This window comes from Eschrichtius robustus, chromosome 13, assembly GCF_028021215.1.
Source record: "Eschrichtius robustus isolate mEscRob2 chromosome 13, mEscRob2.pri, whole genome shotgun sequence".
Taxonomy (NCBI): Eukaryota; Metazoa; Chordata; class Mammalia; order Artiodactyla; family Eschrichtiidae; genus Eschrichtius; species Eschrichtius robustus.
Genome location: NC_090836.1, coordinates 42,201,939 through 42,217,819, shown reverse-complemented (window position 1 = coordinate 42,217,819; position 15,881 = coordinate 42,201,939). Strand labels below are relative to the sequence as shown.

General features: G+C 54.7%; 1 protein-coding gene across 1 annotated transcript in view; it reads left to right on the top strand.

Annotated features, from left to right (window-relative positions):
- The window catches only part of FAIM2 (Fas apoptotic inhibitory molecule 2), a 33,699-nt gene that overhangs the window by 9,963 nt on the left and 7,855 nt on the right, over nucleotides 1-15,881 (top strand). Inside the window, exons 6-11 of the mRNA XM_068561100.1 lie at nucleotides 3,585-3,635; nucleotides 3,971-4,010; nucleotides 4,509-4,546; nucleotides 5,084-5,171; nucleotides 5,465-5,560; nucleotides 7,260-7,313. Coding sequence (XP_068417201.1) covers nucleotides 3,585-3,635; nucleotides 3,971-4,010; nucleotides 4,509-4,546; nucleotides 5,084-5,171; nucleotides 5,465-5,560; nucleotides 7,260-7,313 — 367 coding nt within the window. The remainder of the gene's footprint in view (nucleotides 1-3,584; nucleotides 3,636-3,970; nucleotides 4,011-4,508; nucleotides 4,547-5,083; nucleotides 5,172-5,464; nucleotides 5,561-7,259; nucleotides 7,314-15,881) is intronic.

The window sequence follows — 15,881 nt, the reverse complement described above, 5'->3', positions numbered from 1 at the left end:
GGGATGGCAGCCTTCCAGCACCACCCCCCTCCCCCCAGCCCACGCTTTCTCCAGGCCCCAATCATCTCCCTCAGTGGGCTCTCGCCTTATTGTCTGATTGCTCCCTCTGAGCCTTGGCAGCAGGAACTGCAGGTCTCCCTACCGTGCGGGGGAAGAGTAAGGGCTGTGGGGTGGAGGTGGGGGGACCGGACAGAGGAGGAAAAGTGTGAGACCAGACTTGGGGGAGGTGGGTCCGAGCCTCTCCAGGAAGCTGTCAGTTAGCCAGGTTCTAGTTATAATAATAACAACTCCCATCTTCAGGTCCCTACCCAGTGCCAGGCCCTGTGCTCAAGGCTGGACTGCATGCTCTCATTCGGTCCTCGCTACAGCCCAGTGAGTTGGTACCAGTATTCCCCTATTACAAAGCAGGAAGCTGGAGCTCTGCAATTAAGTAGCTGTTCAGGGTCACACGATAGCGGTGGCAGAGCTGGGATGTGAAATGCGAGGGTCAGCCTCCCAAACTGCCCCATACGCTCCAGGTCATCCGTCCCTCTGCCCTTCCTCCCGACCACTCGTCTTGAGGGTTGAGGAGCTCTGGACCAGAGAGAAAAGGAGGCTGGGCCCTGCCCTCAGGAGGCTTCCAGTCTGGCCAGGGAGACAGGCCCCACACCCAGGATACACATAGACAAGGGTATTATTATTATTCTTCTTGTTGTCGAAGTGACTGGTGACTCAAGGGAGACCAAAAGAGAGCAGATGCTGGGGTATTTCTTAACAACTGGGGCAGGACGACTCCGCTGTTCCTCACGGAGCAGGATGGCCTGCAGCCCTGGCCCTGGCACTGAGAACCCCTCCGTCACTGCGACAGTGGTGATGCATCAGTTGAGAACCACTGAAGAATAGGAGAGGGTGAAGATGGAGGCCTCCTGTTCACCAAATCCAATAGGCTTGTCTCAGCCCCTACATTCCCTGTGCTTCCACATTTCATCCAGAAACATTTAAAGATCGCCTGACCCGTGCCAGGCCCTGGGTTGGATGATAGGTTGTTCCAGATGCTACATCTGGGTGGGGATCAGATGAGCAGACCCGTGGGGTGTGGGCCGCAGGCTTTGGTTGAGTTATGACCGTGGTGCACAGAGGAAGCCCCTCCAACCTCAGCCCCAGGCATCCTCGCCAGTCGGTCCTTTCCAGCAGGGGCAGAGAGCGGTGGGCACACTGTGAGGGTGCAGAGGGCAATGAGAGGGTAGATGGAGGGGTGGAGTGGGGTGCGGGATGGGCTGGAGAGGTAGGCGGGGGCGGATCACGCAGGGCATCACCAGGTCTTTGGAATTTTAAACAGGAGCGTCACATGATGGGATCTGCCTATGGCTTGGAGAGTGGAAGGCAGGGCTGGAGGCAGAAGGACCAGATAGACAGAGATGACCCGACCTAAAAGGGTGGTCGTGGGGATGGAGAGAAGGGGACAGATTTGAGAACTGCCTGGGTAGAGGATCAAGAGGTCCAAGTGATTAGTTGGGCATGGCAGGGTGAGAGTCAAGGCTGACCGAGGTCGCTGGTTGGGTGACTCGGAGGCTGCATGACATCCTCTGCAATAGGGGATGCAGGAGAAGGAGCAAGGAAGAGGGCAAGTTCGGCTCTAACCTGCTGCATTTGGCATGTTTCTGAACAGCCGTGTTTGCCCAATAGGCAGTTGGTTATTCAGGTCTGAGGTTGAGAAGGAAACTCTAGATCAGAAATATGGTGTGTGAGTCATGAGCATCTGCCTAATAAAGGGAGTCCCAGGAATGAGTGAGCCCACCCAAGAGGATCATGAAGGGAGACAGTCTGATGGGAGAGACCCTGTGCTGAAGGAGATGGAGAAGGAGTGACCAGGGAGGTAGGAGGGGACCCAAGGCTGTGTCATTGTGGAACCAGGGAAACAACGAGAGAGATCAGATGTCAGCATGTCCAGGTCAGATAAGGATGGACAAGTGTCAGTTGGACTCAACAAGGTCATAGCGATGTGGCAAAGCCAGCTCTCATTAAGTGGGACAGGGGCTGGTTTGTTAAATTGAGGAGTAATTGTGAGATGGAGAAGGTGCCGTGAGTGGAGACAACTTTTTCAAGAAGCTTGGCTGTGAGGGTGGATAAAGTGACAGTAGCTGGAGCCGGGAAAGATGTTGGTTAAAGATGGAGAACAGCTGAGGAGGTTTGTGAGGGAGAAGATGTAGCAGTCGATGGCAGGGCAGTGGAGGGTGTGGGACCCAGAGGCTTGGGGGGATTCACCTGGGATGGGAGGAGGGACAGGAGGAAGGACACATAGATGCAGGACGTGATGTTTGCAGGCGGCAGGCAGGGAGCCAGTGGAGCCCCACCTCATCTCGAATCTTTCTGGGGCACATCAGGCCAGACCAGGCAGGAGAGTGAGGCAGCCTGGGAGGTTTGCAGATGAAGGAGGATGGTTGGCATTGTTGCTGTAGGGGATGGGTGAGAGAACCGAGGAGGGAGATGGGGAAGGAAGACAGGTGCCATGTGTTGAGGGCACACTGAGAGCTGGAGACCATGCATTGGTGTTGGCACCAGTCTAGGTAGACATGAGCATGCCCCACCCTTGGGTCTTCAGCCCTCATGTCCCACCTCCTGGACTGGCCTCCACCTCCACTGCTCTCCAGAAAATCCTTAATCCTCAACCCCAGTCTCTGGGTTCCACCTGAGCTTCCTGCCAGTTTCCCAATGGATATGGCCACCTGATCCAGAAATTCATGCCACAGGTACTTCTTGCTGTGCCAGGTGCTGGCAGGACAGACAAGATCATTGTAGGTAGTGACAGGGCCAGGGAAAGGCCTAAAGGAGGCAGTGTTGGGTGGTGGTTATAAGCTAGGACTCTGGAGGAGAATGCCTGTGTTCTAACCCTGCCTCTGCCATGTGGTAGCTGTGTGACCTCGGACAACTCACCTGGCCTCACTGTGCCTCAGTTATAAAGTGAAGAACATGCTTCCACTATAGATATTCTTTTCTACTTTGCTTTTTTCACCTAACAATATATCCTGGAAATCACTCCATATTAGTTGGTAGATATTTTCCGTATTATTTTGTTCAGCTGTATAGTCCTCCTCTGTGTAAATGTACCATAGTTCATCCTGTGTATTTTGGGAGTTTCTGATATTTTATAAAAATAATGATGTTAACAAAAAAAAAAAAAAAAAAGAACGTGCTTCATAGAGAAGATATGAGGATTATATTAGCTAATACTCATAAAGCATGTAGCTCTCTGCCTGGCATATAGAGAACACTGTATATGAGCTTTCCAAAATATATATAAGTAGTAAGATGTTGTCTGGGGGGAACCACTTTGCATTGGGTGGTTAGCTATCACATGGCACCCAAGATTCAGTATTTCTAGAAGCAGGCTCGTCTTATTCCCCTTCCTTTCTTTTGGAATTATACCATCACCCTGCCCATTGCAAGGTTCTAAGATGATCGTGCGCTTAACCAACCCCTGCCCCTGCCCCGTGGCACCCTGCTTGGTGCCCTGTAGGCAGGGGTGGCAGAGAGTGGAATGAGCAGGGGACTGGGTGGAGGGCCTTCAGGGAGGACCAGCTCACCCATCCATCTGTCTCTCACAGCGCTGTCTTCTTTGCGACCTACCTGACCCTGGCCTGCTGTTCTGGACCCAGGTATGATGATGGCTTGAGGAGCAACATGGCTTGTGGGAACATGAGCAGGACCTTGGAAGTTCTGGCCCCAGTCCTGCTCGCCACCAGTGCACCCCTAAGAGGGCCCCATCCTTCTCTGGGTTCCCATCAAGCAGGCCTGCCCCTCCTTCCTTTACTTGGCACCTCAGAGGTGGGGGGAGGGTGAAGGCACAGATGGGGGTACATGGGGATGTGGCTGAAGGAAGAAGCTCCGGGGAGTGGGGATGAGTTTGTCGGAGAGCACTTGTACAGCATGACCCAGCCTGTGCTGCAGGCACCCCCCAACTCTCCTCTGAACTCGGTGGCTTGCCTTACAGGAGGCACTTCCCCTGGAACCTGATCCTCCTGACCATCTTTGTAAGTGATGTGGGAGTGTCTGGGGACAGATGCTGAGTGGGGATGGAGGGAGGAGGGTTGAAGGGTGAGCTTCGAGGGCTAGGAGTTGGAGATAGCCGATGTGAGGTCACTGGGGGAGGCAGGGGTATTTTCGCCCCACTTCTTCTGCAAAGACACCCCACCCTCTCTTTCCAAATGGCCTTTCTCTCCCCACTCCATCCACTCTCTCTTTCCATTGTGATTTTGTTTTTAAGAGGTTTGTATGGGGACTCCTAGAGCTATGGATAACAAGAGCCGGCGGGGGGGAGGGTGTGAATCTTAGAAAGGGGGAAGAGCAGGGCTGCAGAATAAAGAAAGGGACAGCTGGGACCTCCTTCACCGGGAGAAATCCTGGAGGTAAATGTGTGTGTGAGCAAAGCAGACTCAGAGTTGAGGGGTACGCACAAGGGGTGGAGACCCAGGCTGGCCCTTGAAGGTGTCTGGGCCCCCAGCATTCCCTCATCCTGCTTCTCCTTTCAGACCCTGTCCATGGCCTACCTCACTGGGATGTTGTCCAGGTAAAGGGGCCAGGCGGAAGGGGGCTGGCCACACCCCGAGGGGAGCTGCCCCAAGCACAGTCCTTCCGGGGAGCGTTTGGACGGGGGGTGGGTGTTCAGGCAGGCAGGAGACGTTGGCTTAGGGCGCGCTCCTCCTGCACTCTGCCTTCAGGACCTGGCCAGGCTGGTGGGTGGGGGTGGGAGACGGAGGAGAGCCAGGTGACACCTCTCAAGCTGCAGCCGAAAAGACCCCAGGTTCACCATCACACAATTCCCTATAAGCCACCTCCAGGCACCGGCACAAACCCCTCCCCACCCCCATTTCCACCTCTTCAAGATCCTTCTAACAGGATTTTGAGTCTGAGCGTGATGGGGAGGGTGGGTCCCAGTAGTAAGGATGAGGAGGCAGAGAGAGGGGGGATCCTGGGAAAGGGGAGAGGCTGGGGGCCAGAAGTCGTGGGATCAGGTCCTGGCAGAAGGGGGAGGGCCTGGGAGGAGGGCGAGGGGAGACCAGAAGCCCTGGCCCGAAGCCGACCCCCTGGCCTGCCCGTCCTGCAGCTACTACGACACCACATCTGTGCTGCTGTGCCTGGGTATCACGGCCCTCGTCTGCCTCTCGGTCACCGTCTTTAGCTTCCAGACCAAGGTCAGCCCTGGGGCCTTCGGGCCGAGGAAGGTTGGCAGTGGATGGGGTGGGTGGCGCTCCAAGCTTGGATTCCCTAGCTGGGGGAGATAAAAGGCGTGAGTAGTGTCTGGGGAGGCCACCTGGGATGGGAGGGGGAGGAACGCCAGGTTCTGGGGTGAGCACAGGAAGGTGGCCTGCTGCAGAGGCCTCGGCCTTCTGGCCAGCACACTGCCCAGCCGGGGCCCCCAGGAACGCCAAGCCATTCTGTGCAGGCCTGAGAGGCCCGGCAGCTGACGCCCATCCCATCCCTGCAGTTTGACTTCACGTCCTGCCAGGGTGTGCTCTTCGTGCTGCTCATGACTCTCTTCTTCAGTGGCCTCATCCTGGCCATCCTCCTGCCCTTCCAATACGTGAGTCTCCAGGTCTCCCAGCCGGCCCCATGGGGATGGAAGTGGGGGGGGGGGACTGCTGGCCCGAGGGTGCTGTTTCCTCCTACACCCTCCAGGGAAGGCCGGGAGCCAAGGGCTCACAGCCTGCCATCCTGTCCTGCCTCTCCTGGCACCTGCCCTGGGCTGGTTGGCAGTGTAAGCAAACAACGAAGCGAGGCTTTTCTTGACAGGTCTGGGCACCTGCCCACTCCACAAGCCACATCCGCTTCACCTTTCCCATCTTCTCCACTAGGGGGGGAGGTGAGGCTGAGGGGGAGGGCTCGGATCACTTAAACCCTAGGCCAGGGAGGGGGCTCCGGAGCTCCATGGGGCCCCCAGGCCCAGAGGAGCCCTGAGGAAGGGCTTCCTGGGACTCTTGGGGGATCAGTCAAGTCCAGAGAGGCAGGATCTGGCTGTCCAGGCAGGCGGGAAATGGGACAGTGGGGCTCCGAGCATACCCCTGTCTCATGAGGGTGTCCGTGGGGACAGCTGAATCTCAGCTCTTTAAGAAGTGTCCGGCCTGCCTGGGACATCCCATTAAGACTGCTCAGGGCTCAGTGACCCATTCCAGGCACTCAGGCTGCTGCAGGTGGAGAAGGGGCAGACTGAGGGCATCACAGGAGGGGGTTTGAACCCTGGGAACCCAAGAGAGCAGCTGTTGGACCCGTGCTGAGGGCTCAGGGCTTGTACCTGCCGCGGGCTCCTCTTAGCTACCTCTAGTACGGGGGTCCCCCACTGCCCCTTTTCTGCCAGGCTGAGAGCAGTATTCCTCACTCCCCCTCCCTACCCCATGCTGCCCAGCCCCAGATTATTGCCTCCCAGTCCAGAACGTCAGGATTGGTTCTGGCATTTCCTTGGCTCTTCCCAGGATCCTGTTGACGAAGGGAGGAGCCGGAGCTGGCCTGGGGCCCTCTGTGTATCTAGGATGGGGCGGGGGGCGGGGTACAGGAAGGGGACCCAGAGCTTCAAAGAACCCTTTATTGACCCGGGTCAGGCTGATGGAATGCCTATGTTTCCAGGAATCTTCTGGGGGAAGGCTCTTCAGAGGGCACAGCTGGTTTGGCACCTCTTGCAAGGTTCCCGCACTCAGCTGGGTGCCCCTGAGGCCTGGGGGTGTGGGCAGAGGTTGGGAAGGGGTGCTGTTCCAGCCTCTGCAGGCAATCCCATCAAACACAGCTGGCAGGGATGCCAGATGCTCCCCCCCCCCAACCCCTGGGCCTAAGTCTTTGTCCCCTTCTACCTGAGCCCCTTTACCCACACAGGCAGAGCCAGGAAGCTCCCGACATGGGGACAGACAGCACAGGGATGAGTCCACACTGGGAGAAGGGCGCAGCCTCAGGCCAGACCCAGGCTGGGAGGACGGCAGGGACCCCATAGGATGAGTCGCCCTGGGCCAGCCTGAGCCTGGGGCTGTGTGTGGAGGAAAGAAGTGCTGGCCCGTCTGGACCTCCCCTGCCAGCCCCTCCAGGATCACTGTTATCCTGGGGCTCCCCCACCCACCGTGAGCACACAGGGGATTAAGGACCTCTCAGTCTGGGGCTGGGTTTGGGGGGGTGAGAGGGGGCCCCCACTGGGGAGGTCTGTCCCACACCCTCCATCCTCGGACTGATCCCTTCTCCCTGGCCCTCTGCCGCACTGCCCATCTCGCCATCCTTGAGCCCATTTTTTGTCTGCCCCGCAGGTGCCCTGGCTCCATGCCGTGTATGCCGTGCTGGGAGCAGGAGTGTTTACGTTGGTGAGTGTGGCCTCCTGGGGACCCTGCCTTCTCAGCCTCCCACCGTCTCCTCAGGCCCCTCCACCATCCCTATCTTCCTCATAGTCCTCTCCTCTGAACCCTTGTGAAGGACCAGTGGGCGCAGAGGGGCTCAGTGCTGCTCAGGTCTCTAAGACAGACCAGCTGACCTGGGCAGAGGGGCAAGGAAGGTTGTAACAACAACATTGATGCTTTAGACAGAGCTGGGAAGAGGTACCCCTGGCTCCTGGGGAGGTTCAGTGCTGCCTGTGGGAGTGGGAGAGTGAGGGTGTCCCAGCCGCATTGACTAAGTTAGTCCTTGCTCTGCTGGGAGTAATCTGGGAAGGCTTCTTGGAGCAGGGGAGATTCCAGGTACCCTGTGACAGATGCACTTAGATTGAGCTTGTCCTTGGCTGTCCTCACCAAACTGAGAGTGTTAATGATGATGATTATGGCTGTGATAACAATGATAGCTGGTATTTATTGAGCACTTGCTTCTCCCACAGCAAGCTCTGCACATATACTGAATCCTCACCATAACTCTATAAACTAGGTTCTATTGTTCTCAGATTAAGATGAGGAGCCTGAAGCTCAGAGACTTTAGATGACTTGCAGACAGCATACAGCATCCTAGGAAGTGGAGGGTTAGACTGGGAATATGCACAGATGGCCCCACAGCCCCACTCAGGGTCTGAGGCTAGGTGGGGAAGGGAGTGGGGTGGCTGGAGGCAGATGCCCGGGAGATGGAAGGTGACCAGGGGCAGATGTCTGCCTAGAGCAGCCCAACACAGGCCCTTTGCTCAGTGGGCTCCCAGCACCTGAATGCAATGGTGCTCCAGGGCAAGCGTGTGTTGGTGACATCCTCTTGCGGGGTGGGGTGGCATCCAAGGTAAACATCCACTGCCAGCGGGAGCAGTGACCAGACTCTCCTCTCCCTCCCTGGTGTTTTCAGCTCAACTCAGTCTGGTCAGAGTTCTGGGCTTCATCACACGTTCCAGAGGCTTATGGCTGACAGAGTGGGGGAGCAGAGATAGGGGGGAAATGGGGGTCAGAACTATGAGCAGAGACTTCGGGGGTGTGGATAGGGATCGAGCCAGGAATGGGGGTGTGGTAGATTCATTCATTCATTTTCACAGGTCTTTATTGAGCACCTACAATGTGTGAGGTGTGTGCTGTGTGCCCAGGATGCCACAGTCAGCAGGAAGAGCACAGTGCATGGCACATAGTGGCACTCAGTAAATATCTATGGAGTAAATGGCCTCCAGGCTCAGAAGCTGAGGGCTGGACAGGACTAAAAAAGGGGTCTAGTGAAACTTCAAGCCTCTCATCTTAGAGATGAGAAAACTTAACCCCAAAGAAGTTAAGTGATTTTTCTAAGGTTTCCCTGCAAGATAATGGTAAATCAACTAAGTGTGATTGGCCTTGGTCAAGACTAGGGTGACCAACTTATCCCAGTTTACCCAGAACTTTCCCAGTTTTAGCACTGAAAGTCTCACTTCTTGGGGGAACCCCCTAGGAGCTCCAAGGTTGGGCAAACCAGGATGGTTGATGATCCTACAACACTAACTTCTCTGGCTCCAGAGAAGTTGAACCCTGGGAACCCAGGAGAGCAGCTGTTGGACCCGTGCTGAGGGCTCAGGGCTTGTACCTGCCGCGGGCTCCACACTCTTTCCTCCACACAGTACCTGCTAAAGACAAATTTTGATGAAAAGGTTGGGGTGGGGGGGGTGTCGGCTAGGAGGAAAGGAAGAAGGAGGGTCAGACTGAGGGGAGGGAGACTGGGGAGGCCTCAGAGGACAGCGTTTGCCAGGGACAAATGGAAGAAGAGGGGTCCGTGCCGGGCAGAGTGGGAGGAGGGTGAGCGCTGCTGGAGCGTCAGGGAGTTTACTTGGCTTCGTGCTGATCAGGACACAGCATGTGTGTCAGCTATGCGGGGAGGCTGTGTGTACAAGTCGGGTTGGATGAACAGTAATCCTTTAAATTTGTTTAATAATCCCTTGCATTATTAGAATAATAAAAATAATCTCAACCATCTGTTCCACCCTTTACATTTTACAAAGCACTTTCACACCTATTACCTCACTGGATCTCCATCACAACCCAGGAAGGGAGGTAGTGCTGCTGTTAGACCGGTTTTTACATGTGAAGACCCGCTTTCCACATCTGAAGTCCCGGGTGTTAAGGGGCTGGCACAGGGTCCCACCTCCAGTAAGGGGCAGATTTAGGACAGGACCCAGGTGTCCTGTGCCCAGCCTGGTGCCGTTGCCAGAACCCCCATCGTCCCTCTCAAAGAGTACAACTTCTATTGGCTTGAAGTGGGGAGAGGCTGGGGTGATCTCTCCAGCAATGTTCCCCTTCCCTCTCTCGCACCATCAGTATTGCCCTCTCTACTGGATTATTTCCATCTGCATAGAAACAGGCTGTAATTTCTCCCAACTGAAAAAACAGCAACACACAAAACACTCTTAACCCACATCTCCCTCTAGCCCCACCCCAGTTAGAGCAAAGCTCCTTAAAATGGAATCTACACTCTCTCCAATTCCTCTCCTCGCTTCCTCCCTTCTCTCTACTCAGTCCTTCTCCCATTCTCTCTTACCCTCTTAAAAGTGCTCTCTCCGCGGTCCACAATGGCCTCCCTGTGACTGAATCCAGCGGTCATTTCTCAGTCCTTATCTTGCTCGACTCTCAGCAGCATTTGATACAATTGCTCATTCCCTCCCCCCAGAAGCATCTTCTTCACTTGGTATCCAGGCACCAGCTCTCCTGGTTTTCCTCCTTCTTCCCGGGTCACACTGGAGGGCTCTGGGGCCATGGACCGTCCACACTCACTCCCTAGGGGATCTCAGACTGTCTCAAGACTTTGAATACCATCTTTTATGATGATGACCCTAAATTTTACATCACTAGCCTGGAATCCCACACTAGACTTTCCAATTGCCTACTCCGTGTCCACATTTGGAAATCTACTAGGCACCGCAAACTTAATGTGCACAGAGTTGAGCTCCTACTCTTCCCCTGAACCCCTGCTCCTCCCACAGCCTTCCTTGTTGCTGTAAGTGGCAGCTCCATCCTTTCAGCCACTCAGGCCAAACACCTTGATGACACCTCGACTCCTCACTCTCCCCACACCCCACAGCTGGCCCAGCAGCAAATCCGGTTGGCCTCACCTTCCATCTAGAATCTGATTGCTTCTCTCCACCTTCACGGCTACTTCCTGGTCCATGTTGCCATCACCTTCCACCTGGATTATTGAAATGGCCTCCCACGGGTGCTGCCCGGACAGTCCGTGTCCCACACCACAGCAGCTAGAGTGATCCTGTTAAACATTAATGAGGTCAGGTCATTCCTCCGCTTGGCCTCCAGCAATCGCTCTCCACTGCCTGCAGGCCCTCCCTGACCTCACGGCCTCCCGCTCCCCGTCACCCACTTGCTGCCGCCACGCTGGCATCCTTGCTGCTCCTGAGGACGGCAGGCTCACTCCCAGCCCAGGGCCCCTGCACCCGAGGTTGCCTCTGTCTGTTCCTTCCCATCTGCTCACAGCTCCCTCTCTCCCCTCCTTCAAGTGTTTGCTTTATTTACAATCTCTTGTGCTGAGTGTGTACACATGCACATGCAGGCACGCACACATGTTGCTCCCTACGCCCCTGTTTCTCCATAGCACGTCTCATCCTCTGACATACTACACATTTTTCTGGTTTATTTATTGTTTGTCTCCGTCCAGCAGAATTTAAGTTCCTTGAAGGCAGGGATTTGGGTCTGGCTTGCTCATCGCTGCATCCATGGTGCCTAGAACAGTGCGTGGCGCACAGCAGGCACCCCTAGATGTTTGCAGAATGAACAGACGCCTGAGAGGCCAGGTCCGGCTGAGGCGCTGTCAGAGTGAGGCAAAGAAAGCATGGGTGCGTAGCTGACTTAAGCATCAGTCTTCTGTGAGTCACAGGGGGGAGGAACCACTGCACCTAATTACTGTTAATGTCTTATTAGGAGAGCAACACTCCGACAGTTTTGGGTTCATCTGGCAGGTTATGTAAACAATGGTTAGGAGCACGTGACGTCAATGCCCCAGTCACATCTCCTGCCCTCTGCCACCTGGCTCAAAGGAGGGACAACCTGCAGCCCGTCCCCTGGTTCCCATGGTGTGGGGAGAGTTGAGGAGGGGCTGCTAGACTCATTCCCCTCCCTCCTCTCAGTGTCAGGTGGGTGGAGACCTACAGAGGCCCAGCCCCATAAGAACTAAGGTCCCCATTCCTCCCCATTAACCTCAACTCAGAAGGTCCTTGACCTCAATCTGATCCTGCTTCCAGCATCACTTCTGTCCTTTGGAGTCTGTGGTCCTGTAGCTTCAACCCATCCCCAGAACGAGTGCCCAGCACCCTTGGTCTCTCCATCTGCCCATCCTGGCATCTCCTACCCTAGCTGATGGAGAATTCTCAGCACCATGAGGGGCCGTTCCAGCACTGCAGCTAGGCAAGAATTTCACTCAGCGATCCCTATCCTCCTTGCTGCCTCGAGGAGGATGTGTGAGCAAAGGGAGAAGAGAAGTGTCAGAGGCGGGCCCAGATCCCAGTGAGAACCACCCCAACCCCCAGCAGTCGGGGCCTTGGAAGGGCTGTGAGCAGCAAAAGATTTTCTCCTAGAGACCTCAGCCCCTCCCCCGAGGCACTCTGCCATCTTTGAGAGCAGGGCCGCCCAGATGGAGTAGGCTGAGACTGGGGAGGTGGGGAGCCAAGGCCTCTTAGGGCCGTGGTCCTGCCTGCAGGCAGGGGCCCCTCCTGGGCCTCACCCTGACTAGCCTTGGCACATTCTCAAGAGGCTTGGGTGTTCTCCCTCACCCTACCACGTAACCCGCCTCTAGGCACTTAGACTCAAATGCCAACGGAAGTGGGTGAGTCAGACGAAAGGTACTGGCCTCAGGCTGGCCCCCTCCTCCTCTCCCCTCTAGTGCCCTCTCCTGGAGTGCTTTTCTGTAGAAGCTCATGGAAAGTGAGGCAGAGGAACATGAGGGCTAGGCCGGGGTGATGAGGCAAGGTGGAGGGGCTTGGACAGAGCAGGAGGGTTGAGGCAGGGAGAGGGGGAGAGAGAGAGAGAGAGCGAGGGAGCACAGGTGGCACCCAGGGCCTGGCCAGCTGGTTTCCTGCAGTGACTGAGCCTCTTTGCCTACATGACTCTGGACAGGTTGCTCTGCCTCAGAGTTGGTCCTTCTTTGGGGAAGCTAAGTCTCCCAGCCACTTAAATCAGGAAGCCAAGCCTGGATACCTAGGGAAGAAACCAGGAATAGGACTTTAGAAATTAGGTGATGGGCCCAATGGGAACAGCACTCTCTCCTGCCTGCCCCATCTGGCCAGTTTGAGGACCTCAGGAAACACCAGTCGCTATGCTTTAAGGAAGATTAGTGAGAAGCCAGATTAATGAATAGGAGAGAGGCTGAGAGATTAGTTAGGAGGCCACTGCAGTGTCCCAGGGTCAGGGATGGGGCGGCACGGAGGACCTGTGTGGTCAGTACTGGATGCGTCAGGGCCTGATGGTGTTTGGATGAGTGAAGCTTGGATAGGAAGATGCTTTGTTTGTGGAGGTGCTGGGCCTCCAGTGCTAGGTATTGACTTCTGACCATTGAGGGGACACACACAACGGTCTGCTCTCAGTTCCTAGAAGAAAAGGAACACTGAGACTGTGAGCCCTCAGAGAGACAGGGACCTCCCTGCGCTGAGACCCAGAGAGAGCACACCCAGACACACACACCACACACACGTACACACCACACACACATACATACTACACACTCACACACACACCACACACATGCATACCATACACATGTCACACACCACACACACATACACACACACCACACACATGCATACCATACACACGTCACACATACCACCACACACATGCATACCATACACACGTCACACATACACACCACACACACATACACACCACACACATGCATACCATACACACGTCACACATACACACCACATACACACACACCACACACATGCATACCATACACACGTCACACATACACGCCGCACACACATACACACCACACACACATGTCATACACACATCACACACACACCACACACACACACCACACACACATATACACGTGCACACCATATACACATCACATATACACTACATACACACACACCACACACGCATACATACCACACACTCACACACACATCACACACACCACACAAACATACATACCATACACACATCACACATACACACCACAATACATACACACATCACACATACACTCCACACACACATACACACACCATGCACACATATACACATGCATACCATTTACACATCACAAACACACTACATACACACACCACACACACACACCATACACATGCATGCACTGTTGGCCGCCAAGCTGGATGAAAGCCCCATTTTCCTGACTCTCAGCCCAGCATTCTTTCTACTCTGTCTCCTTGTCCATTACACAGATGGGAAGATAGAGGCCTAGAGAGGTCCCCCCACAGCAGGAGGGCCCAGAGAGGCCTTCTCAGCCTCTGTCACCCTGAGGCTAGGCTTTGGGCAGTTACTTCCATCCAGCCCCAACAGGGACTCTGTGTGTCCTGTGAATCTTCCCACAGCATGTGAGGGATTTGGGGAAGAGACTCCAGTCTGCCCCCACCCCACCCCTTACCCTGCTTTTCTAATGGGGGCTGTGATAGATGCCCTGCCTTCTTCACAGTTAGAGAAACATTTTGAAAAGTAAAAATGGCTGCACAAACCCAAGGCAGGGGTATCACTTTATTTTAGACTCATCTTTATTTCATTCAGAGTTTAGAGACTCTTTTGCCTCAGTGGTTTACATGAGCCTGAAAGATCCAGTGAGAACCTACTCTGTCCTGCCGCCCACACTCTGTCACCACAACAGCCCTGATACCCACCCGAGGCCTCATCTGAACCCACTCGAGATTGAGTGGATTCCTCTGAGGGTGACAGGAGGGAGGGTGGATTGACCAGTAATTGCTCCTTCAGGGGGAAAGTGCACTCGTGTCCGCCTCCTGGACCTCACCTGAGTCTCACTTCCTGAGACACTAATCCTCAGAAACCAATGCCCTGCTCAAACCAAGCCTTTCAAACCAACACCCTGACCCGGAGAAGGTGAAAGAAGCCCCCCAGCCCCAGTGCTGGTAGACTGAGGGAGGGGTGATTCAGAGTCCCTGTAGGGAGCAGGGCAGGGGAGCATCTACACAGGCATACAGGGGCAGAGCCGGGAAAGGTGCTATCAGGAGGGCCAGGGGGGCTCTCCAGGTGGCCACGTGCACCCCACCCAAACCACAGTCAAGGCCTAGCTCATCCTCTTACCACTGTGACCTTTGGGCAAGTTACTTGATCTCTCTGTGCCACATCTTAAAATGAGGCTAATATTAACTATCTCACAAGGCTGTGGTAATGCTTTATAAGGTAATATATGAACAGAAAAAAGAAAACAGCCTAGCACCTGGAACATGGTAGTCTCTCAACTACGATGGTAGCTTTCACCCTTATTGTAAATGTTAACCTTATAATTCAGAACACCAGATTTTGGAGCACAGTAGCTGGGTTCAAATCCATTCTCTGCCACATTCGAGCTGTGTGGACTGATCAAGTCATGTCACCTCTCTGTGCTTCTGTTTCCTTATCCGTAAAATGCAGATAATAATAGTACCCACCTCGTAGGTTGTGACTTTTCAGTGAATTAATATGTGCAAAGCAGTCAGAAAGTGCCTGGCATGTCATCAGTGATCAATAATATTACCTGTTAGTAGTAGTCAGTTGCCTAAGGTCATAGGCAAGCTTTGAACCCAGGTCTATGCGACTCCCCAGTCCGTGCTCTTAAGCACTGTACTACACGCACACCCTTCCTCTTTCACATACCTTTTCACACTGCTCCCCTTTTATCTTGGGCCAGACTTTCTGGCTCACATGGCTGCCAGACCCTGTTCCTTTGGTGGTGGTGACCCACCTGGGAGTGCTCCCCAGGACCCAGGGCTGCATGCGGAGGTCGTCTGTGCCATTTAAACTTTTGACACCCAGGTCGCTGAAGACAAGAGAAGTATCTTCTATGGGCCCCAGGCAGGTCTCCACTCAGCTCCCCTCTCCTTGTCCTGCATCCCAACTGAGGGCACAAGGGCTTAAAGCTGGTAGTCTCTTTTCTCTGGAATCCTCAAAGCCCACACTCACCTTCTAGCCCAGAAAGTGGGCGCGGGGCCAGGTGGGCCCAGCGCTCCCTGCATCCCCCCAGATAGCCTGCTAGGCTCTTGGCCATGAGCTTTGTTTACACTTCTCACCTCTTCCATCCTTCACAGACACACACACACACACACACACTCCATGCCCCAAAGCAGTGTCACATGGTGGAAACAGAATGGGACTGTCTGTCCTCTCAGCTGTGTGAAGTGGGTGAGTCATTTATACTCTCTGGGCCTCAGTCTCCTCAGCTCCATGATGGAGATGATCATGCAATACCTGTCCCAGGGGATTATGGTGACAGTTAAATGAAAGAGTTCACAAACTCTTCTTTTGTGTTACTTTAACCTTTCTCTTAATTTT